General features: G+C 36.9%; 1 protein-coding gene across 1 annotated transcript in view; it reads left to right on the top strand.

Moving 5' to 3' along the window:
• LOC128919911 (gustatory and odorant receptor 22-like) overlaps positions 1 to 24,254 on the top strand; it is a 297,874-nt gene that overhangs the window by 204,458 nt on the left and 69,162 nt on the right. The window contains exon 4 of the mRNA XM_054225562.1: positions 7,570 to 7,700. Coding sequence (XP_054081537.1) covers positions 7,570 to 7,700 — 131 coding nt within the window. The remainder of the gene's footprint in view (positions 1 to 7,569; positions 7,701 to 24,254) is intronic.

The raw sequence follows: 24,254 nt of genomic DNA, 5'->3' as shown, positions 1-24,254 counted from the left end.
TTCCCCACTAAAGCTATATGCTCACTTTATTTTGATACGTCACATATTAAGTGATATATGCTGAATAAAGCCCACCGTTTTTTTCAATAAACGATTCTCACTGAATTAAATTAAAATATCTGAGGGATTTACCGATATTTTAGGTGAAAAAATACCCTTATAGTCCGATTACGACAATTTTTTTACAAGCGATTCCTCAGCGCAAAAACAGTATTTGCGTAAATTTTAATGTAGGTATGAGATTGGCGTTGAAACCGTTTAGCCGGTTATAGGCGAATCGATGATAGTGCGCCACTCCTCTCTGTCCCTCGCAGTTCGCCAGTTGGAGATCCCAAGTGTAACCAGGTCGCTCTCCACCCAAAAACGGAGTGGAGGCCTTCCTCTTACGCGGCTTCCTCCTGCGGGTACTGCATCGAACACTTTCAGAGCTGGATCATTTTCGTCCATTCGGACAACATGACCTAGCCAGCGTAGCCGCTTTCGTTTTATTCGTTGAACTATGTGAATGTCGTCGTATAACTCGTACAGCTCATCGTTCCATCGTCTGCGGTATTCGCCGTTGCCAATGTTCTGAGGACCATAAATCTTGCGCAAAATTTTCCTCTCGAAAACTCCTAATGTCGCCTCATCTGATGTTGACATCGTCCAAGCTTCTGCACCGTAAAGCAGGACGGGAATGATAAGTGACTTGTAGAGCTTGATTTTGGTTCGTCGAGAGAGGACTTTACTGTTCAATTGCCTACTCAGTCCAAAGTAGCACCTGTTGGCAAGAGTTATTCTGCGCTGGATTTCGAGGCTGACATTGTTCGTGTTGTTGATGCTGGTTCCCAGGTATACGAAATTATCTACGATCCATTAAATAGTGACTTTTATTTGACAATCCAGTGATCGAACTCAAGGGAGTTTCAGCATAAACGATTATTTTGGAAATCCGTTACAATTGGTGTCAGAAGTGGGATTGACAAATAAAATTCCATAGGAGATAATGGTTAAGTTCAACGATTTAAAGATACCACAACTCAAAAAGGAGTTGGAACAACGAGTAGGGATGCAAACGATGTATCGATGTTTTTGAAACATCGATGTTTTCGTCAAAAAGCATCGATGTTAGCCATCGATGTCTCGAATCTAAAAACATCAATGCATCGATGTCACTTTCAACGATGTTTTATGTCGATGTTTTATATAAAAATTTGACTTCCCACTTTCACACCTTGGAATTCGATTTTTGTAAAATACGGATAATTCGTTAAGGAAATGTGCGCTTGGACAATACTGCGGTTACTTTTATGATTTATTTATACAATTTAATAGGCTACTGCGTTAGATCAGAGATTCAAATTACTGCATGTTAAAGATGCTATGGCTAAAAGAAATACTTTTTTTGTTTCATATAAAATTCAAAGAATCGCGCTGATACAATGGAATCTTCGGATGAGTGTGAAACAGAATATTCATTTGATATTTGGAACCAGAATAAACATTTGGTCCACCAAAACTTGAAATGTAACCTGTAAAATTTATCTACAAAATGTATCTCGGCTGTTATCCCTACCAATCAGAAGCCAATAGAGTTTGGGTTGACATGAATACTGTGTTTCCGGAGTTGTATAAATAGGCTTTTTAATATTTACACATTGTGACCACTTCAGTGCCGAGTAAACGACCGTTTTCTAAACGCCCTGGGCAACTATCACGCAGAAGTAAAATCGAAAAGAAATGACAGTGAAAAAACTTTCCATGTCGTTGTTTTGAAATTCTGTTATTTATTGAGAAAAAACTTTAACAGACATATAATGCTAAGTGAAATAAAATGTATCAACTTAAGACGTACTACATTTCATTTATTTATGCTTCTGCTCCTGTATCCCTTAGCTTTTCACACTAAATTTAAAATAAGTTAAAAAAGTTCAAAAATACATCGATGTTTCGATGTATCGATGTTTTAATGGCCGATGTTTTTGATTTCGATGGGTTTTGAAGAAACATCGATACATCGAACCATCGATGTTTCATTTCACGATATTTGCATCCTTAACAACGAGGCATAACAACGAATGGGTTGAAAGCTGAATTACAAGCCCGTTTGCGAGAGGACATGGAAGAAGAAAACATCAACGTGTACGAATTTGTTTTTAAATCGCTGTTAGAAGAATTGACAACGAAAATTGAGGAAAATAAAGATACACCATGTTCATCAGGGGTACTGGACATGAACAAACTTTTGTCTGCAATATCGTCACAGTTCAAGGCGCAATTATTAGAAGGCCCAGCAGCAAGCATTGTTTGAAGACCAGTACACACGCTTAAAGGAAATGAAAGAACAAATAACAGAGCTGTCAACGCAGATATCAATTCAAGTATCAGTACAGTTGAAGTTGAAAGTTGTCAGGACGCACGTATATATCAAGTGACATCACAAATACAGTAACTAAAAACGCAGATTTTAAAAGAGCAAGATAAAGTTAAGGCTGATGTGAAAGAACTGAAAGATAGTTTCCGTGACCTGCAACTAAATCGACTAATGGTGTCAACAAGTTCTGCCAAAGTCAAGACTATATCATTTGACGGCACAACTCCGTTCCAGATTTTCAAACTCCAATTTGAAAAGACGGCAGTTACAAATAAGTGGAGCGTGGAAGACAAAGTCACTGCGTTATTCGTGGCTTTAAAGGGGACTGCTGCAGAAATTCTACAAACAATATCCAATTGTGAGTCAAGCAGCTTCGAAGCGTTGATGGTGATTCAGAACATTTTAAGCTCATGTTGTAGTGTAGAAATAGAAGAGCCTGCCTGGACGAAGAAATTTTTTGAAGAAATGCATAAAATGCTGGAGACACAGGTTAGAATAATGATGGTGTGGTTAAATGCTTCAACTGCGGAAAAAGCGGCCATATTGCACGTAATTGCAATATGGAATCGAATCGGTCCAATAATCTAGGTGGACGCAAACGAAAAGCTGGAGAAGATAGGCCAACACTGAAAAGCAAACATTCGTTAAACTAATCCAGTCGGAAGGAGCGCGTGCTGGCTCCTTCAAGTGAATGCCCTGTAATCTCTTTTTCTCAAATAAACAGAAATACGAACAACGTTACCGTTAGTGAATGTGAATGTGAGGACGGTAGAAGCGCATACAGACTGTGGATAAGAGAACAACACATTCCATAATTCGATCGGATCTGGCCAACAAGAAAGTAAAATCACTAGCTGGGGCCAAGTTACGAACTGCAAAAAAGTTACGAGATGACACTGAAGTTCTCGGGGAAGTAACGTGCGAAATTATAATAGGAAAAATAGCCATGTTACATAATTTTATAGTGGCAGATATCGTCGACGAAGTCATAATTGAACCATTATGGAGTCCACGGAGTTCATCTGTAGTACTTGTGAAGAAGAAAGATGGCAACATGAGGTTCTGCGTGGACTACAGAAAGAATGATGTTGTTGAATGATGTCACGAAGAAAGACAGTTATCCATTAAATAGAATGACACTCTATACTCGCTATCAGGTACGAATTGGTTTACAAATTCGATTTGAAAGTGGCTATTGACAAGTGGAAGTAAACAAAGAAAACAAAGAAAATACGGCTTTCTGCGTTGGAGATGGTCTATGGCAATTCACTGTATTGACCTTTGAGTTATGTTACGCTCCTGCCACTTTTGGGAGACTTATGGATAAAAGTTTTTATGAGCATCTCAAAAACTTGGAAGAGGTTTTCCAACGCATAGCTAGCGGTGGTGTAAAACTGAGCCCAACGAAGTGTTCTCTGTTCAAGAAGGATGTGACCTATTTAGGACACAAGGTGAGAACAAAAAGCATCTGCACAGCTCAAGAAAAAAAGAGAAGCAGTGAAAGATTGGCCCAGACCTGGAAATTTACACGAGTTGCAGAGTTTCCTTTGACTGTGTACCTATTACCGAGATTTGTTCCAAATTTCGCCAGTGTAGCAAGTAGCCTCCATGAACTCACGAAGAAGAACAAAGCTTTTGAATGGAATGAAGAACAGGAATTGTTCCAAATTTTGCCAGTGTAGCAAGTAGCCTCCATGAACTCACGAAGAAGAACAAAGCCTTTGAATGGAATGAAGAACAGGAATTGGTCTTCCAAACTCTGAGGAAGAGATTATGTACTGCGCCAATATTAGCATATCCAGTTCCAGGCTCAACGTTCGTCTTGAACACGGATGCTAGTGGCTATGCAATAGGAGGCGTTCTATCACAAGTGATTGACCGGAATGAGAAAGTGGTCGCGTATTATAGCCAGAGAAGAATTATTGCGTAACGCGAAGAGAATTACTGGCATTGGTGAAGTGCATCAAGCATTTACATAAATACCTTTATGGATAGCGGTTTCGAGTAAGGACAGATCACGCAGCATTAAATTCAAGAATCCAGAAGGACAGTTGGGACAGTGGATTAGAGACTACAAAGTTATGACTTCTCTATAGAACATCACAAAGGTAGTAGTCAAAGGAATGTGGACGCGATGTCTCGTCGTCCTTGTAATTTAGAATGTAGACATTGTTCAAGAGCTGACGCCAAAGAAGACATTATAGATGTCCGATTAATCATAATAACTTCGACAGAAGACTGGGATCCAAGGAATTACGAAAATGTCAGCCAGAAGATCCAGATTTAGAATTGGCGATGCATGAAGTGGAGCTGAACAAGCGTTCAACGAGAGAAGGTATAGCTGCAGACAGTCAAGTTGCAAAGGCATATTGGGCACAGTGGAACAGTTTAAAGCTGGTAAGCTCTGCCTGCTAGCATCGAGTATGGGAAAGCGAAGATGGACAAAGTTCCTGAACTCTTATAATCGATCCGAAAGTAAGAATTCATGATGTTCTCAGGGAGATGCATAACGGTCCAAGTAGAGGGCACATGGGAATCACAAAAACCTTGGAAAAACTAAAGCAAAGATTTTATTGGGTTGGTTGTCGGAAATTCCCACCAGTAAATAAGGAAACAAATATGTTTTGGTAGTTATGGATTACTTCAGCAAAAGGTCAGAAGTATAATCTATTCCTAATCAAGAAGCTGAAACTGTAGCGGATGTATTCATCAGTAATTGGGTAACGAGGTAGGGTGTTCCAATAGAATTACATTCTGATCAAGGAAAGCATTTCGAATCAGCTCTAATTCAGGAAATGTGCCACAAATTGGGTATACGGAAAACTCGTTCAACTGCCTTACATCCACAGTCCGGTATGGTAGAACGTTTCAATCGAAATTTGGAAGAATATCTAAAGAAAGTGGTAGACAAATATCAAAAGGATTGTGATACCCATATAGCCTTGTTCCTGATGGCTTATCGGTCTGCCATACATGAGTTTGGAATAAACGAAATGGTGGAAAGAATGTTAAGAAAGCCAACAGTGTCCTAGAAGACGAGATGGGAGAAATACATGCTATGGTGAGACAGCGCACACAAATCATGAGTGATAAAATGAAGGCAAAAAACGACAAGGCTATGAACTCTGAAGGATTTGTGAAAGGTGATTTGGTGTTGTTATATAACCCACAACGGAAGAAAGGATTGTCTACTAAATTTCAATGTGGTTGGGAAGGACCATACCAGGTTCTTAAACGGATCAATGATGTGGTGTATCGCATACCGACAATTGGCAGACCTAGGAATAAAATGAAGGTGGTTCATCTAGAACGACTTGAATCATTTGGTTCTGGAAGAATGTCTAATCGGGACGATCAGACTTAAGTGGACGGCATTGTGACGAACATGTATGCTAGTATCGAAATCGAAATCGATAACAGACATCGATATTCGTAGTTGCCTGAATGAATATTGCCAACTATCGACGGACTGGCAGCAAGACACCGTGCTAATAAGAGGTTTGTTGTGTAAGGACAATTCCAAAGAGAGAGTTGTCGAGTAAAGTGTAAACAAGCTATAAGTTAAAGCTGTAAAGTAGAGTATTGAGTAATAATTATTAAGTTATATCGATTTAGAAATAAAGATTAGTGTATAAAGTGTGACTTTAACTTGACAATCCAGTGATCGAACTTAGGGTAGAGTTTCAGCGCAAACGACCGATTTTGGAAATTCGTTACAATATATATATTTCAATGGTTCTTTAATTTTATTTTTTTATTTATTCCGAGAAAATTTTGCGATGGCGAGGTTAGTCACCACCAGAGACCTGCAGAAGTGCACCGCCACTCAAAATACACCGCGTGCTTACTCGCATATTTCTCATACTTGTCTATCAAAAACACTTAGCCAAATATGTCGCGGTGGTTTTAACACTCACAGAATTTTTCCACTTAGCTCAAAGCGGTTAAAAAAACACTTAACTCTCTTCTGCTTATTCATGTTATTACTTAAGCTGAGCGATAACACAAAAAAAAGCGGTTTGAGTAAATGACATTCTCAAATTTTAGCAACTCTCTGAGTATTGAGTTCATTTAATACTTTGTTGTCCTTTGCACGCTCGTTTTGTGTGTTTTGTATGTGATTTACACGAGTGGCAGATCGAGCAGCCGAAGACGCCGTCATCCATGTGCTAAACCCCTGTAAGAAACAGCTGAAGGTCAAATGATCAACAAAACAATAATTAGTGTGTATATGCATGGACAAGAAATAATAATCGCTTTTTTCCAAAAGCAAACTTTGACTATATTAAAAAGGGATATAAATATTTCAATTTTACATGCTAAAAAATTTTTTAATTCTAATTATCGTACGAACAGTCAAAAGGTTGACATTGTTCTTGCAGGGAATGTTCCACAACGAATGACACACTTGCGTCAGCATACATAAAACAACAAAAAAGTTTGCAGTTCTTAATAAGCAACGCACAAAAAACTGACGGACGACAAAAACAGAATACACAAACAACAATACAATAGTAAACACTCAAGTACACGCGCTACTGGTGATGAGTGTGTCTTGCTTCTTCCTTTGCTGGTCTTGAGTATGATCACCACTTGTCAGTGAAAATCAAAAAGAAGAATGTGTAAAACAAATACAATTAATATGAAATAGCAAGTATACGACTGGCTCAGTAGCTTCTCCACTCATAGTTCTTTGAGTAGATGTTAGCTCACAATGCATGTCTATGAGTGTGAGTGGACACCGCCATCGCTTTTGAAGCAAGTTTACTCTAAGTACGGAAATTAGGCACTCATGCAGTTCTCTGGTCACCACCCCTCCCCATTGCTTTTGAATTTACTATTGCAGGTATCGAAACAGAACTTACCACGAAAAGTGTTGCTGACTTGCAATGATTTCATACCAAAGATAGTTGAATTCATAGATAGTTTCATTCCTCGCCATAGCATCCATATGCATACAACTGTGTTCGAAAAAATATCAGTTGTATAACTAAAAAGTTATTCAATAAAAAATAACTAATTATTATTATAGTTCATTGCTATTTAATATAATTTACCCATATTCAAGTTTACAAGAAATATGGTTTCCGTAGACATAAATCTCTTCAATAATCTCATTTTCGTTAATCCAACAATTATTAAAAATTAAATAAAGTTTTTTTATTGTTATAAGTTGTAAAAATGGGCAATGTGATATATTTCTGAATTCTTTTTAGGATATCCACTGTGGCATACGTTGGCGTATTACCACATTATCATTATGATTAATATGAATTGCGCCTTGTGGTACATAAATTCAAGAGCAATAAAGACAGCATCAATAGCACTAGCGCACTGTTTTCAAAAGGTATTTTTAATAACTCTATATATGCATAAGTATTCTATATTAAGATATGTATACACATATGTAATATGCTTCTTACAAAGGAAATCAGAATATAGTATTAACATTTCATACATGGTACATGGTGATCTTGCTCCCAAGACGACTTTTCATTTTACATTAAAAAATATTTTCATAACATTTACCATAAACAACAAAAAAAACTATTCATATCCTCTCCTCACACTGAACAGTGAAAAGTTGAGGTGAGCGCAAGTGCTATTTTCCCTGCCGTGGAAAAAACTAAGTTACATTGTTAAACTGAATGCGAAACCGAATTTGTGCATGAAAGAAAGACACAGAGTCCTGGAGCGGATTGCATGTGTCTTCACTTTTGTGGTTCGCGGAATCTTATAAAAAAAACACAACAAAATTGCTTAAATGTTGTGTTAGTGACCCGAAAATTTATAAAAACAATTTGTAGAAAAAAGGAACAGTGAGAAAAAACAAAACAACACAAAGTGCTATTGTGGATGGAGACAACCGTACTAAACACTTGTGTAAGCAAATGATTATAAGTACAATCAACTGTTATCTTCTTACAATTTCCAGTTGTGATCAAAGCTGCCATACAGGTTTAATAAATACAGAATACAAAATTTTATTCCCAACTGTATTACCGACTAAACGACAGCTTGCTATCACCCAGAAAGGAAATCGCTAAAAACAAAAAATGGCTGAACTTCAACATGAGGTGACGCCGAGAAACAGTCTGAGCACGTTTAGAGTAAATACAATTAGAGAGTTACAAAAGGCTAACTCTCTTGTAAATGAAAGGCTTAAAACTTTAGAAGCTATGTGTAATCAATTGTATGTGATGTATGTATGTGATTGGCGTTGCAACCGTTTAGCCGGTTATAGCCGAATCGACGATAGTGCACCACCTCTCTCTCTCCTTCGCAGTTCGGCGCCAGTTGGAGATCCCAAGTGTAACCAGGTCGCTCTCCACCTGGTCCCTCCAACGGAGTGGAGGCCTTCCCCTTCCTCGGCTTCCTCCGGAGGGTACTGCATCGAACACTTTCAGGGCTGGAGTGTTTTCGTCCATTCGGACAACATGACCTAGTCAGCGTAGCCGCTGTTTTTTTATTCGCTGAACTATGTCAATGTCGTCGTGTAACTCGTACAGCTCATCGTTCGATCGTCTGCGGTATTCGCCGTTGCCAATGTTCTGAGGACCATAAATCTTACGCAAAATTTTCCTCTCGAAAACTCCTAGTGTCGTCTCATCTGATGTTGACATCGTCCAAGCTTCTGCACCGTAAAGCAGGACGGGAATGATAAGCGACTTGTAGAGCTTGATTTTGGTTCGTCGAGAGAGGACTTTACTGTTCAATTGCCTACTCAGTCGAAAGTAGCACCTGTTGGCAAGAGTTATTCTGCGCTGGATTTCGAGGCTGACATTGTTCGTGTTGTTGATGCTGGTTCCCAGGTATACGAAATTATCTACGACCTCGAAGTTATGACTGTCAACTGCGACGTGGGAGCCAAGACGTCAATTACACAAAGATAATATAGCACTCAAAAAAGAAAACGAAGAGCTGAAAGTCAGTAAAAGCAAGCCTGCTAGTACAGCACCAAAACCATCAAATGTAATTGTTGGTGAACTATACGAAGCGGATGAAGATGAACTAGCTAAAGAAACTGAGTGGATACTCAAAAACAAGCGCTCTTCGAAAAAACGTAAAGCTGATAGTTTCCCAACAATTAACAGCCCTTTGGAAAATAAAAATAAAGAAAATGCGGCCATTAATGATACCAAAACTCACCGACCACCACCAATATAATAAACGATGCTAAAGATTATTGTCAAACGAAAATATACCTTGGCTTAGCTACGAAAGCAATCATAACAGGCCAGTAAAGGTAATGATAAAAAATTTACACCACTCATGTGATACTCAATCCATCTTGAACGACCTTAAAGAACAAGGCTTTAATGTTTTAAATGCAATTAACAAACTTAAGTGGAAGACTAAAGAACCGCTAGATATGTTTTAGTAGTATTCGATGCTACCGAGGACATTAAGAAAGTTTATCAGATCAAAAGCATTCTTAATACTGTCGTCAAGGTTGAGCCTAACTGGCCAAGGCAACAGTAGCAGCAAAAGAAATTTCTCTAACATTTAGCTTTTATTTTATTAGAATTGAATTGTTGTTAGTATTTAATCATTGTATACTAGGTACAATTCTAATAAAAATAAAAAACAAATAAAAAAATATCCTCTCCTCGTTTGGTCGAATAAATATGTATCTGAACAAAATACCTATGTATATTTAAAATGCATATCTCAATAATTCCGTCAAATCTATCTGCATCTGTCTCCGAAAATACTTTCCTACCACGTAACATTCTTTTTGCTTTTTGGCGCCAACTGGAAACATCAAGTGACGCCAGGGCACTTTCCACTTGGTCTTTCCATCGGAGTGGAGGTCGTCCTCTTCCGCGGCTTCCTCCAACGGGTACTGCATCGAACACTTTCAAAGCTGGAGTGTTTTCATTCATTCGTACAATATGACCGCTGTCTTTTTATTCGCTGAACTATGTCAATGTCGTCGTATAACTCGTACAGCTCATCGTTCCATCGTCTGCCGTATTCGCCGTTGCCTATGTTCTGAGGACCATAAATCTTGCGCAAAATTTTCCTTTCGAAAACTCCTAGTGTCGTCTCATCTGATGTTGGCATCGTCCAAGCTTCTGCACCATAAAGCAAGACGGGTATTATAATCGACTTGTAGATTTTGATTTTCGTTCGTCGAGAGAGGACTTTACTTTTCAATTGCCTACTCAGTAGTAGCACCTGTTGGTATGAGTGATTCTGCGCTGGATTTCGAGTGCTGACGTTGTTCGTGTTGTTGATGCTGGTTCCCAGGTATACGAAATTATCTACAACTTCGAAGTTATGACTGTCAACAGTGACGTGGAAGCCAAGACACGAATGCGCTGAATGTTTGTTTGATGACAGGAGATATTTCGTCGTGTCCTCATTCACCCCCAGACTGCAGCGATACGCAGTGAGTTTGATATGCCGTTCCACAATTCCCTTATACCGAGATGCTGATGAGTGCTCTTAGAGAAGCAGGAGTGTAATTCGAGTAGAGTATTTCGTGGCTGTCTGTTACGAGTGCAGCTTTTCGACGTCGAACCTTCCTTGTGTTTGTTGACGGACATTCTTTACTGCCGCTTACCCGCTTGAAATACAAAAAACCTGCGGGGCCGATGGATTGTCGGCGAAGAACTGATAACTGCATGCATCAGGTTCTATGCAAAATACGGACGAAAGAAAGCATACAAGACGATTGGAATCTAAGTTTGCCAATTACCGTGTGATAAGCTTCCGCAATATCGCATATAAGGTTCTATCGAAAGTACTGTGTAAAACACTAAAGCCCACCATCAACAAACTGATTGGATTCAGTGTGGCTTTAGACCTGGAAAATCTACAACTGACAAAATCTTCACCACGCGCCAAATCTTGGAGAAGACCCGCGAAAAGAGGATCAGCACACACCATCTCTTTGTCGAATATAAAGCTGCTGAAAAGGAGTTGCCTCTATGCCGCGATTTGGTATCCCCGCAAAACTAAACCACTTAACTTCATTGCCACTAGACACTATAACTATTAGTATGTGCTTTTGATTTTTCCAATTTCATTTTATTGAGATTATTGCATGAGTTTTCTGCATTTTGAAAAAAAAAAAAACGTCCAGATATGACCGTCTTTTGTGCTACCAGAACTAAGCTTGGGTTGGGCAACAATTTAGGGTTAAGTTTCTTTAGATTGAGTCTGAGTTCTTCGTTTCGTTTGAGAAACATTTTTTCAGAATCAGTTTAAGCTTGCCATTTTTGTATATGTAATTTTATTGGTAGGGGTCTACAAATGCTAATATATGACGGTCAAGGAATTTTGCAAATTACTTCTTCTTCCAAAGAAAGTCATCTCTTATATCGGTCTTATTCCATTTAGTAAAAAAAAATGTTTAATCAATCATTAAACACTTGGGACAAGATATTAAAGAAAAAAAAATATAAATATAAAACAACAATTTACTGATATAAGTAATATCCAAGGAAACTCCAAAAGCAGAAACAACAACAGTAAGCTAATAATAACAGCAACAACAGAAACACCTTTAGCTTCACAAGGCGTAGATCAAATTTTATTGACAAATTACAAAGAGAAGACTATTACAAATTCAAGCATATCTTCTAAGGCGCACTGATGCGCAACATAAATTTCTCTAAGATATCACTTATTTATACAGGCTTTCAAATGGTGTTTAAATCTTATCTCAACTCAATTCAACTACTAACTTTTTGTCCACTTAAACTGACAAATTCGAATTGTATATAAATACACTAAAAAACATACATTTGCAAATATTTTTTATCAGAAAATTTAACAAAATAAAGTTAAAAGACCTACGATTTTTGAAAAATATCAAAAATTAACAACATGGTGTAGTTCTGTAAAAAAATTGTCGTTTTTTTAGGTAAAAAATTTCAAAAAATAAACAAAAAAGATCGTAAGTCATTGTAGAGTAAATATATTCAAGAACCTTCAGTTTAAATTCGATCGGTCAATTTCTCGTTGAGTTATGATGCCAACAGTTTTGAAAAATGTCATTTCGAGAAAAACGCGTTTAAAGTTTCGACTGTAGCAGCTTATGCCTGCGAGCGCTTTCACAGGATATAAGTATTAACTATCGAAAAAGTAAAAAATAAAAAATCATCGATTTTTTGAAAATGTCACACTGGTATAGCCCATTAAAACTGCGCAAATCCCTTACGGTTTATTAAATCAATTATAATTTATATGAAGTTAAAAATATATTTGTATTGTCCTTTTTGAAAATAATTTGTCCTTTGAGTCATTTTATCTGTTAATGTTAATTATCTAAATAGTACGTAAAACAAAACTTGGTAGCACAACGCAAGCGGCGATAGAATTTTTAATGAGGTATCCGCATACTCTACAATCGCCCAAAGATAGCGAGTAGAGAAGTGACCAATCGATTACAGCTGATATTTCAAAGCTATTTTACGTCTCTGCTTGCAAAGTAACGGTATGCTTGTTATAACTTTGAATATTTTTTTTGTAAGAATTTGTTTGCATATTTATAAAAATCAATTCGCTTTATAATAACGGAATTTTCATGTGGGGCAGTCGTTGATTTCGTCCATACGTAATACTTCCAAAAATGAAAGAAAATTCGTGTACCAAGTTCAAGATATCTTATCCGACGAATGAACATAATAACATTCATAATTCAATCCGCCATTTCATCCTGATATGTATAAACTATTAAAAGTTGGACAACACATGTTGTTTTGTATTTTTAATTAATTATTTGACGCGCTAGATCTTACCTTATGAGCTACAATTTATAACTAGAACATAATTCTAAGAAGAATATAACTAGAACCTAGAACCAGTATTTGCTACGTGACTTTGTTCCAGTTCATCAGTTTTCTTATCCTCTCAATATCTTCTGTTGCACTAATAATAGCACCAAACGACCAACACAGTGACTGGCGTAAGAGAATGTATTTGCTCACTAAGCCACGCGTGAGTTCCCCGTCTGTGGATGAGCTACTTGAGTTAAGTTATAATTTTATATCTACCTCTATTAGTTTTAGGTGTTATAAACAACCATTTGAGTATGAAAAGACCAGTTGTTATCTATTTATTTACATAAAGCAAATTAAGTTCTTACTATCTCTTCCTCAAAATGTTATGTTGTACTCAGTTCGACATCCCATACGAAGGCATATGTTAGCGTATTGTTAAGTTTTTGCTGTTAACACCAGTTCTACATATACATTTGTAATATATCAATAAGTTTCGTTTTATTTTGAATAGTTTTATATTATTTAAATATTTTATTTATTTAATAATTTTATTTTCTGTTTAAAGCAGTGTGCTAAAACACAATTTATCGATGATTTTAAGTAAAAGCAGTACTTTCTTGCAATTATACATTTTTGAAATGATATATGTATGTAAATAAACTATATTATGTGTCATCGTATCTTATATTATTGAATCTTTGAATATTAAATACAAACTCCGCTTTGCTCATTGTTATCTATTAATTAGAATATAATAATAAAATGAAATGTTCTAAAGAAAATTGAATGTATCAAAATAGAACAAATTGTACTTACCTTGAGAGAAGCATCATCTTAGCGCAGCTTAGTGCAAATCTTTAGTTGCGGTTGGCATCTATTGTCACTGAAATAGTAATGCAAACAAATAAGAATGGGCTATGTTCGGGGTGACCGAAAAGTACATACTTTCCGACACAATTATAAGGGAAATATTCCATCTGAATTTCTACAGAATATCTGAGAGATTTACCTATGTATATATTCGGTTAAAAATGAGCCACAAACTCTATGGCCCTCACATTCTTTATTCGTATTTATATAAGATTTCAAAGCGATATCTTCACTGGTGCTTGATTCATATATAGAAAAGTCAACGAATGAGATGAAATTCACAATTATGTTATATCGGAAATAGGCGGGATTAGTGAACTTCGTTTCACTCATTTTCAAACTATAATTTCATGATATCAAGAAAGTGAAATCTACGCCACACCCATTTTCCAATTTATATACCAATTAGAGTATACCATATTTACCATAAAAATTAGTACTTCTGAAGTCTTTCGACAGCAATTTAAATAATTTTAAGTATTCCTCAACATAACTTTTGTATCGGAGATGGGCGTAGTTATAACCTGATTTCACCCATATTTACTCTGAACGATTGATATACATAGGTTACTTAGTAGTTAGCGAAATATATAAGTATGTAAAAAAAAATTCAGAGAGCAGGGCCACGCCCACTTATCCAAAAAAAGTTATACTGGGATTTTCTCTCTTATTTTTATTTTCTCATAACATAACGGTTCGGTGAACAGTTGAAGTGAACGCAAGTGTAATTTTCGGTGCCGTGGAAAAGTCTAAATTACATTGTTAAACTGAATGCGAAACCGAATTTTTTCTGCATGAAATAAAGACACAGATCCTGCCGTGGATTGAATGTGTCTTCACTTTTGTGGTTTGCGGAATCTTGTAAAAAAAAGAAAACAAAATTGCTGAAACGTTTTGTAAGTGAACCGAAAATTTATAAAAACAATTTGTAGAAAGAGAAAGGAGAAGGGAGAAAAAAAAACAACACAAAGCGTTATTGTGGATGGGGACAGCCGTACTAAACACGTGCGTAACAAATTATTATATGTTCAATCAGCTGTTCTCTTCTTACAATTACCAGCTGTGATCAATGCTGCCATACAGGTTTAATAAATACAGAATAAAAAGTTTTATTCCCAACTGCATTACCGACCAAACGACAGGTTGCTAACACCCAGTAGGGAAATGGCTAAAAACAAAAAATGGCTGAACCTCAACATGAGGTGACGCCGAGAAATAGTCTTAGCACGGTTAGAGTAAATACAATTAAAGAGTTACAAAAGGCTAACTCTCTTGTATATGAAAGGCTTAAAACTTTAGAAGCGATGTGTAATCAATTACATAAAGATAATATAGCAGTCAAAAAAGAAAACGAAGAACTGAAAGTCAGTAAAAGCAAGCCTGCTAATACAGCATCAAAACCATCAAATGTAATTGTTGATGATGAACTAGCTAAAGAAACTGAGTGGATACTCAAAAAGAAGCGCTCTTCAAAAAAACGTAAAGCTGATAGTTCCCCAACAATTTATAGCCCTTTGGAAAATAAAAATAAAGAAAATGGGGCCATTAATTATACCAAAACTCACCGACCACCACCAATTATAATAAACGATGCTAAAGATTTCAATAAATTACATTCGGATGTTGCCGCTCCAACAAAAAACAAATCTATACTAATATTATAAAGAGGAAAGGTTTGTTTTTTTTTGTTTGTTTGTCTCGAATAGGCTCCGAAACTACTGAACCGATTTGAAAAATTTTTTCACCGTTGGAAAGCTATACTATCCCTGAGGGACATAGGCTATATTTAGTTAAAAAAAATAGGGTTCCTTACCAAAACTCCGATAATGTAAAAAAAAAATACCAAAAAACTTTCTTTTATCGCGAATGCTGCGAAAACGATTGAAGATATAACAAAGTGATGTACTACAATTTTGTAGAACTTATCATTATCTACGTCGCGACATCATATCACTAACTATTATAGTTTTGTCACAATAAGCGATTTTATATAAAAAAATTAATTAATGTACCACTACTTGAAAAGGCTCTGTATTTATACCTTAGTATTAATCCTTATCGAAATAAATGATTTATTATTTAAGATCGCTTCAAAACCTTTATATAACTTTTTCAATTATTAGATTCTGACATACCATTCAAAAGATATCACGAGTTAAAAATTTTGAAATTTTTGAATGGTCCTGTGCGGAATTAAAAATAATTGTCGCTTGATAATAATATAATATAAAAATTAATAGCTGTTCGTTTGTGCCGCAAAAAAACGAGAACGGCCAAACCGATCTGGCTAATTTTAGTCTTGAAATATTCGTGGAAAGCCAGAAAAAGATTAGAAAGTGATTAAATATGGAAAAATTGCGAGGAAGATAATAATAAGAAAATTTTATTCGAGTTGACAAGAAAAATATAAAAAAAGAAAACAAAAAAATAATTTTTTGAAGGTTATCATTGTTGCTTTGTTAAAATATTTTTGTTATTGTTCAATTGTATAAGGTTGTGTCGATAGCCCAAAACAATTTGTAACAAATAAGGAAAGGCTAAGTTCGGGTCCAATCGAACATTTTATACTCTCGCAATTTATTGATGTAATTTTATTAAGATAACAAACAATTTGACATATATATTCGCCATAAAGTCCAATAGAAAATCATCATATATAGTACATGAGGGCTGATGTAATTCCAGAACCAATTTCACTCATTTTCACCACCAAGATTAACGGGAATAGGGGCAACTTGGCACCTGTTAGTAGGCAAACAAACGGCACATTCGGCCTTGAAATTACTCCTAAATTGCAAATGAACGAAACACCAGTCGGTAAAATCGCCAAAAATAGCGCTTTAACGAAGATTTTCCAAATATTCAAGAAGTCGCTGGAGGTACTGCACAGGACATTAAAAGATCTTGATTGTCGATGAACGTTTTTGGTGGAGCCAGGATTCTATTAGCAGGTGATTTACGCCAGACTCTTCCAATTATTCCTGGATCAACTGTTACTGACGGGCTAATCGCATGCTTAAAATCATTTAATTTGTGGCGGCATATAAAGAATCGCCAATTAACAACTAACACATGAGTGTTTTTGCAACAATATCAAATTGCGATTGTAGAAGCAGTTGGCAGTTGACACCTCGATGTTTTAATAGCATTTCCAACAGATTTCTGTCACTTCATTGACTCGAAAGAGAAGTTTTCCTGACATAAAACCTCAATATGATAACCATAAATTACTGATTAAATGACCTATATTGGTGGTAAAAAAAAGATATCGATAATCTTAATGCGACAATTTAGAATTTCGGTCCAAGAGAGTTGACACAGGTACAAACCAGGATTACGTAGTCAATTATCCCAAACTATTTAAAATTGCCTGTACTATCACCACTCACTTTGCAATTAAAAGTAGTGTGAGGTGTCATCATGCTGCGTAACAATATCGTCGCCGAAGCCAAGATTGGACCAACTTAATTTAATGTATACCTTAGCCACAAAAACGTGTAGCCGGGTCTGCTAGTTTTTAATAAAGCTTTTGAATAATGGTGCCTACAAACTAAATACATTTGATGCAAACGAAAATATACCTTGGCTTAGCTACGAAAGCAATCATAACAGGCCAGTAAAGGTAATGATAAAAAATTTATACCACTCATATGATTCTTAATCCATCTTGAACGACCTTAAAGATCAAGGCTTTAATGTTTTAAATGCAATTAACAAACTTAAGTGGAAAACTAAAGAACCGCTAGATATGTTTTAGTAGTATTCGATGCTACCGAGGACATTAAGAAAGTTTATCAGATCAAAAGCATTCTTAATACTGTTGTCAAGGTTGAGCCTAACTGGCCAAGGCAACAGTAGCAGCAAATGAATTTCTCTAACATTTAGCTTTTATTTTGTTAGAATTGAATTGTTGTTAGTATTTAATCATTGTGTACTAGGCACAATTCTAAAAAAATAAAAAAATGAATAAACAAATATCCTCTCCTCGTTTGGCCGAAAAAAATACGTATCTGAACAAAATACCTATGTATATTTAAAATGCATATCTCAATAATTCCGTCAAATCTGTCTGCATCTGTCCCCGAAAATACTTTCCTACCGCGTAACATCCTTTTTGCTTTTTGGCGCCAACTGGAAACACCAAGTGACGCCAGGTCACATTCCACTTGGTCTTTCCATCGGAGTGGAGGTCGTCCTCTTCCGCGGCTTCCTCCAACGGGTACTGCATCGAACACTTTCAAAGCTGGAGTGTTTTCATTCATTCGTACAATATGACCGCTGTCTTTTTATTCGCTGAACTATGTCAATGTCGTCGTATAAATCGTACAGCTCATCGTTCCATCGTCTGCGGTATTCGCCGTTGCCAATGTTAAGAGGACCATAAATCTTGCGAAGAACCTTTCTCTCGAAAACCCCAAGAGTCTTTTCAACAGATGTTGTCATCGTCCAAGCTTCAGCGCCATACATCAGGACGGGAATAATAAGCGACTTATAGAGTTTGATTTTGGTTCGTCGAGAGAGGACTTTCCTTTTCAATTGCCTACTCAATATAAAGTAGCACCTGTTGGCAAGAGTGATTCAGGGTTGGATTTCGAGGCTGACATTGTTGGTGTTGTTAATGCTGGTTCCCAAGTAGACGAAACTATCTACAACTTCAAAGATATGACTGTCAACAGTGACGTAGGAGCCAAGACGCGAGTGCGCTGACTGTTTTGTCAGGAGATATTTCGTCTTGTCCTCATTCACACCAGACCCATACGATTCGCTTCCTTATCAAGTCTGGAAAAAGCAATATCATCAGCGTACGCCAGCAGCTGTACACTCTTATAGAAGATTGTACCTTCTCTATTTAGCTCTGCTACACGTATTATTTTTTCCAGCAATAGATTGAAGAGAGGTCCTTCCCGATCCTGACGGAGCTTTTGGTATTGCTCAACGTCAATTTATATAGCCGTATTAGTTTCGTAGGGATACCAAATTCAGACATCGAGGCATAGAGGGAGCTCTTTCGTGCTATCGGAGGCAGCTTTAAAATCGATGAAAAGGTGATGAGTGTCCATTCTTCTCTCTCGGATCTTTTCCCAGATCTGGTCCATGGTGGTTTTTCCAGGTCTAAAGCCACACTGATAAGGTCCAATCAGTTCGTTGACGGTGGGCTTTAGTCATTCACACAGTACGCTCGACAGGACCTTATATGTGATATTGAAGAGACTTATACCACGGTAGTTAGCGTGGATTGTTTGGTCTCCCTTGTGCCAAAGACACCTTCTTCACTCACCCTAGCGTTAAAATCGCCAAGCACGATTCTGACATCGTGGCGGGGGCAGCGCTCATAGGTACGTAATAGGCGCTCATAGAATGTATCTTTGATCACTTCGTCCTTCTCTTCAGATTGGGCGATATGTGGAAGAACCTCGCTTTTATGCGGGTTGTGGATAAACGTTCGACCACCGGAGTAAATTCCAGGACTCGGCGACGGTGTCTCTCTCCCACCACAAATTCAACACAAAATTTGCGTTCCTTTATATGGATCACCTTCTGCCATCTTTGTCCCGTCCATCGGACTTCTTGGATGGCGATGATGTCAGGCTGTAGTTGTATGAGGACATCAACCAGCTGGACAGAGGCACCTTCTCAATTAATTGTCCGGATATTCCAGGTGCATGGTGGTCCCAAACCCTACGCACAACCGCAGAAGCGGGCTTCGCCTTCTCACTTTAGCTCGCCTACAAACGGATGTCTGTTGGCTACACAGAGGATACTTGGTCTAAAACCGGAAGTCGTGAGCTGCTTGAGTCAAATGCAAAAGAATCGTTCATGGCCACTCCCAAGTGAATGGAAATGAGAAACTTTGCTCCCTTGCGTGAACTTCTACATATGACCCCATCCCCCTAATAATAGACGTGTTTTATTTTACCAGCAAATTAAGCTATTAGCTTATTTTGTATGGAAGTCTTAGCCAACATAGTTATGTTGGCTTCTCATAAGCTATCATAGTCTGTATATTGAACTAGAGGCATTGCCAGTTCATCGCTTTTTCATTCACAATAATTTGGTTTAAAAAAAAAGTAGTTGGCAACGGCTGAAAACCCCATTTTGACAGATAAATATGTAAACAGCCCAAAATTTTAAATTCCAGGGATTTGCAAAATGGTCAATAAAAACTTTATCCATATTTATTTTGACCATCCCGAATCTAATAATGATTGTAGATCCCTTATAATGGATATGAATAATATTATAGAAAAGCGGTAAACAAAAGGAAATTTGATTTATAAATTCAACAGTTTTTCAGCTGAGAGTTCGGGCCAACATAGTTAATTTTTAAGCGAAGATATGAAATAAGCTAAGCGTGTTTTATTTGTCCATGATTTAGCTATTAGCTTGTGGTGGTTAAATAAAACAAATATATCTTAAAATAAAACTCGATTTAAGATATATTTGTCTGTTCTACGAAAACTTTTAGTGCCGTCTCATCGGATGTCGACATCGCTCCTTCTTCTGCACAATATATCAGGACTATATTACAGTAGATGTAATAATGAGCGACTTATAGAGTTTGGTCTTAGACCGTCGGTAATTAGTTCAAAGTAGCACCTGTTTGCAATAGTGATTCTGCATTTGATTCCAAGGTTAACATTGTTGGTGATGTTGATGATGTATCCACAGTAAAAGAAATTATCTACAACTTAAAAGTTGTGACTGCAAACAGATCCATACGTTTCGCTTCTTTATCCAGTATGGATGTTCATCGGCGTATGCCAGTAAATGTACACTCTTATTGTTATCTCTTGTTATTTTTTAAAGCAATATATTGCTGAAGTCACACTATAGTCAGGCACCCTGTCTGAAACCTCTTTTGGTAACGAACGACTCGGAGAGGTCCTTCTCGATGGAGCTTTTCCTGTTGCTTAACGGCAGTTTACATGACCGTATTAGTTCTCGGGAGTTACCAAATTCAGAGATTTCGTCATAGAAGCAGCTCCTTTTGGTGCTATTGACAGCAGCATTAAAATCTAGTCGTTTATTTTCGGACAGCGCAGTGAGTTGAGTCGTTCCATAGTTCCCTTTTATCGAGACGCTGATGCGTGCTCTATTTTCTGGTGCTGGAATGTGGTACTTCCGATAACCATTGTTTGATTGTTTCATAGGGAAAATGTGTACGCTTCATGCAAACATTAGGTTTTCGCTTTTTCACTTTAGCTTATTTATGTAATTGTGTTATGAAAATCCAAAATTTGATCAATATATTGAGCATGAAGCCCGAAACCGATTTCACCACAAAGCTCCATTATATGCAAATATATATACCCACTTAATCTTGCTAAGATATCTTAGATAGTTTTCGATATACGCGGTATGAATTTTACCGAATGGTTGAAAATCTTAACATTAGGTATGTGGGTGCCCGAAGTTGTGCCCGATTGAGCCTATCCTTGGCTTAGAAATTATCCAATGGCACTGAGGTCCTCATATCAGGGAATATTTTTTTTTTTTTTCAATATTTGTTTATTTATTGAATCTGCTCTTTGAAGCCTAACAATAAGTTATAAAATCTTAATTCTAATTAAAACTATACAAGCTCAACCAAGGTATTGAGTTGTTTTGGTGAAACGTTGCTCTTCAGTGTGCTGGCATATCTCTTCCTTTTAGACGTGGTTGATTATAAGAATGTACTGAAGCATTAGCCAATGGGTTTGGGTGATCTCGGAGTTTGGCTAAATATTTGTTTCCGCTGTTCTCTACTTCTTTCTTTACCATGAGAATGCCAAGATCTTTATGGATATTTTCATTACGCATGTACCATGGTGAGCACGTGATTGTTCTAAGCATTTTTGATTGGAATCGATATTGGTAGCACAGGTCGTACCCCACAGTTGAATGCCGTACATCCAAATCGGCTTTATGACCGCGTTATATAACAAAACTTTGTTGTCTAGGCTAACTTTTGAATTTTTGATTAGAAGCCAATTTAAGTTTGTTTTCTCCACGTGAGCCTTATATCCAAGTGAATACCAAGATATGTTACTTCAGACGCTTGGGGTACTAAAATATTGTTCATTTTAACTGCCGGGCACGTTTTTGGTCTTAGGGAAAATGTAACATGCTTGCACTTTTGTTCATTCACATTTATACGCCAGTTGGCTAGCCATTCTTCGACAAAAAAGTTGATGTCAAAACATTGCTAGCTGTTGGAAGGTCTGCTGTATATATTATGCATAGAGTTGGCCCTAAAACACTGCCCTGCGATACACCAGCTCTTATTAGTCGTTCTTCAGATATGAAGTCTACTACTTTGACAGTAAACTTTCTATTTTTTAAATAAGACTCCAGATTTTATGCATTTCGAGTGGTAAGCTTTTTTTAATCTTATATAAAAGCCCGTCATGCCACACTTTATCGAACGCCTGAGCCACATCTAGAAATATAGCAGAACAGTACTCTCTATACTCGAACGCCCTTCTGATTTCGTTAGTAATTCTATTTACTTGTTCTACAGTGCTATGGTTTGCACGAAAACCGAATTGGTGCGTTGGTATTACATTATTTTCATGGAGGAAAGGAGATATCTTTGATAGTAACACCTTTTCAAATATTTTAGAAAGACAGGGTAGAAGACTGATTGGTCTGTATGAAGACGGCTGTGTCAAGTCTTTACCTGGTTTGTCTATCATGATGATCTGCGACTTTTTCCATGAAATTGGATAGTACCCGAAATTGAAAATAGCGTTAAAGAGCAATGAGATCACTGTTAAAGCAATATTAGGTAACTCAATTAGCATTTTTGGATTAATTTTATCGTGTCCTGACGACTTTTTTGGATTCAGCTCTTTTATGATATTAATAATTTCAGAAGATGACGTTTGAATAGACTCAAGCGACTCGTTAGCGCTATTGGAGATGATTGGCAGCTTATAGCTGTTCTTTGGGCAATTAGGTTGAAATACCTTTTCTAGGTGATTTGCAAAACAATTTGCCTTGTCTTCGTCACTTCTTGCCCAGTTTCCACCCAAGCCTCTTATAGGCAAGTTGGAGTCGACTGGTATTTTAAAATTGTTTTTGTTTGTCAGATGATAATCAATCTCTAATTTATGTTGGTTAACACCGTTAGCATTCCATATACAAATGTTTAGTATGCTCATTTTTTACCTTATAAAGTTTGCAGCATTTGGTTTTGTGATTTTATTAAATCTTGGATCATGTTTTGCATTGTAGATATAAATTGCATCATACATTGCGTAAGATTTATAATCATGGTTTCAATACCACCATTTGGGGGACTTTGCCGTGGTTGCATTTGTACATTGTTGCCTTTTACAACATTGGCATAGCTCCCTTGTTCAGTATTATTTTTAATATTACTAGGTTTTGGAATATGGTCTGTGATATCTATATTGTCATTACGGGGACAACTTCGATTTCAAATCTTTATAAACAGGACAACCCCTGTAGTTGGCAGTGTGACTTTCTCCACAATTTCTCCACCGGACCGTTTTTTTTTATGTGGTTCTTCTACGGTTACTCTACGGTGCAGCAAATATTTTAAATTATATATTGGATGCACTTCGTTCTTTTTAAGCTGGTTAGAATTCGGCATCAATTCAATTCTAAACATGGGTTGCGGTGCTTTATTTCTATTAAAGATGTTTACGACAGTTTTAACTTCAAAGCCACATTCTTCAAGAGCTTCTTTGATTTCACTAGAGTCTACTGAAGACTCTATACCTTTAATTACTACAGCTAGGCCCTTAGAGCTCTTCAGCTGATAGGAATAATAATTTTTGTTTTTATCTGACAAAAACTTTACAACATCCATGAAACTTTTCTCAGTGTAAGTCTGTATTTTCGTTTCATCTATATTGCCTTTTTTTAAAGGCACTATGTGAAAGTTTTTTGTACCTACGATTTCGCTTAATTTAGCAACAAGAGTATTTGAGCTACGCTCGCGCAAATATATTGGGGGCGGTTTGGCATAAGCGACTGTGGTGGTACCCTTCGCATTATCATCAGAACCATTGCTTAGTAAGGCAAATCTGTTGCCATTTAAAATTTCAGGCTTATTCTTGATTGGCCTGCCGCCTTGAAACTTTTTAGGATTGACCGCTGACCTCACTGGACTTAATTTCCTTTTAATATTGACGTAGCGGTCAATTCCAATCTGAACAGATGGACCTTTTTTTGTTTGTGCATTCTCACCTTGCGTTATGTTTTTCTTCGCTGTTTGCTCGCTTGCAGGTACCTGCTAACTTTTTGGTGCGTTCATGTTTGTTGCTGGCCGTTGTTGACTGTCATTCTCT

This window comes from Zeugodacus cucurbitae, chromosome 2 (assembly GCF_028554725.1).
Source record: "Zeugodacus cucurbitae isolate PBARC_wt_2022May chromosome 2, idZeuCucr1.2, whole genome shotgun sequence".
Classification (NCBI taxonomy): domain Eukaryota; kingdom Metazoa; phylum Arthropoda; class Insecta; order Diptera; family Tephritidae; genus Zeugodacus; species Zeugodacus cucurbitae.
The sequence above is the reverse complement of the archived record's forward strand: the minus strand, read 5'-3'. Positions and strand labels throughout refer to the sequence as shown.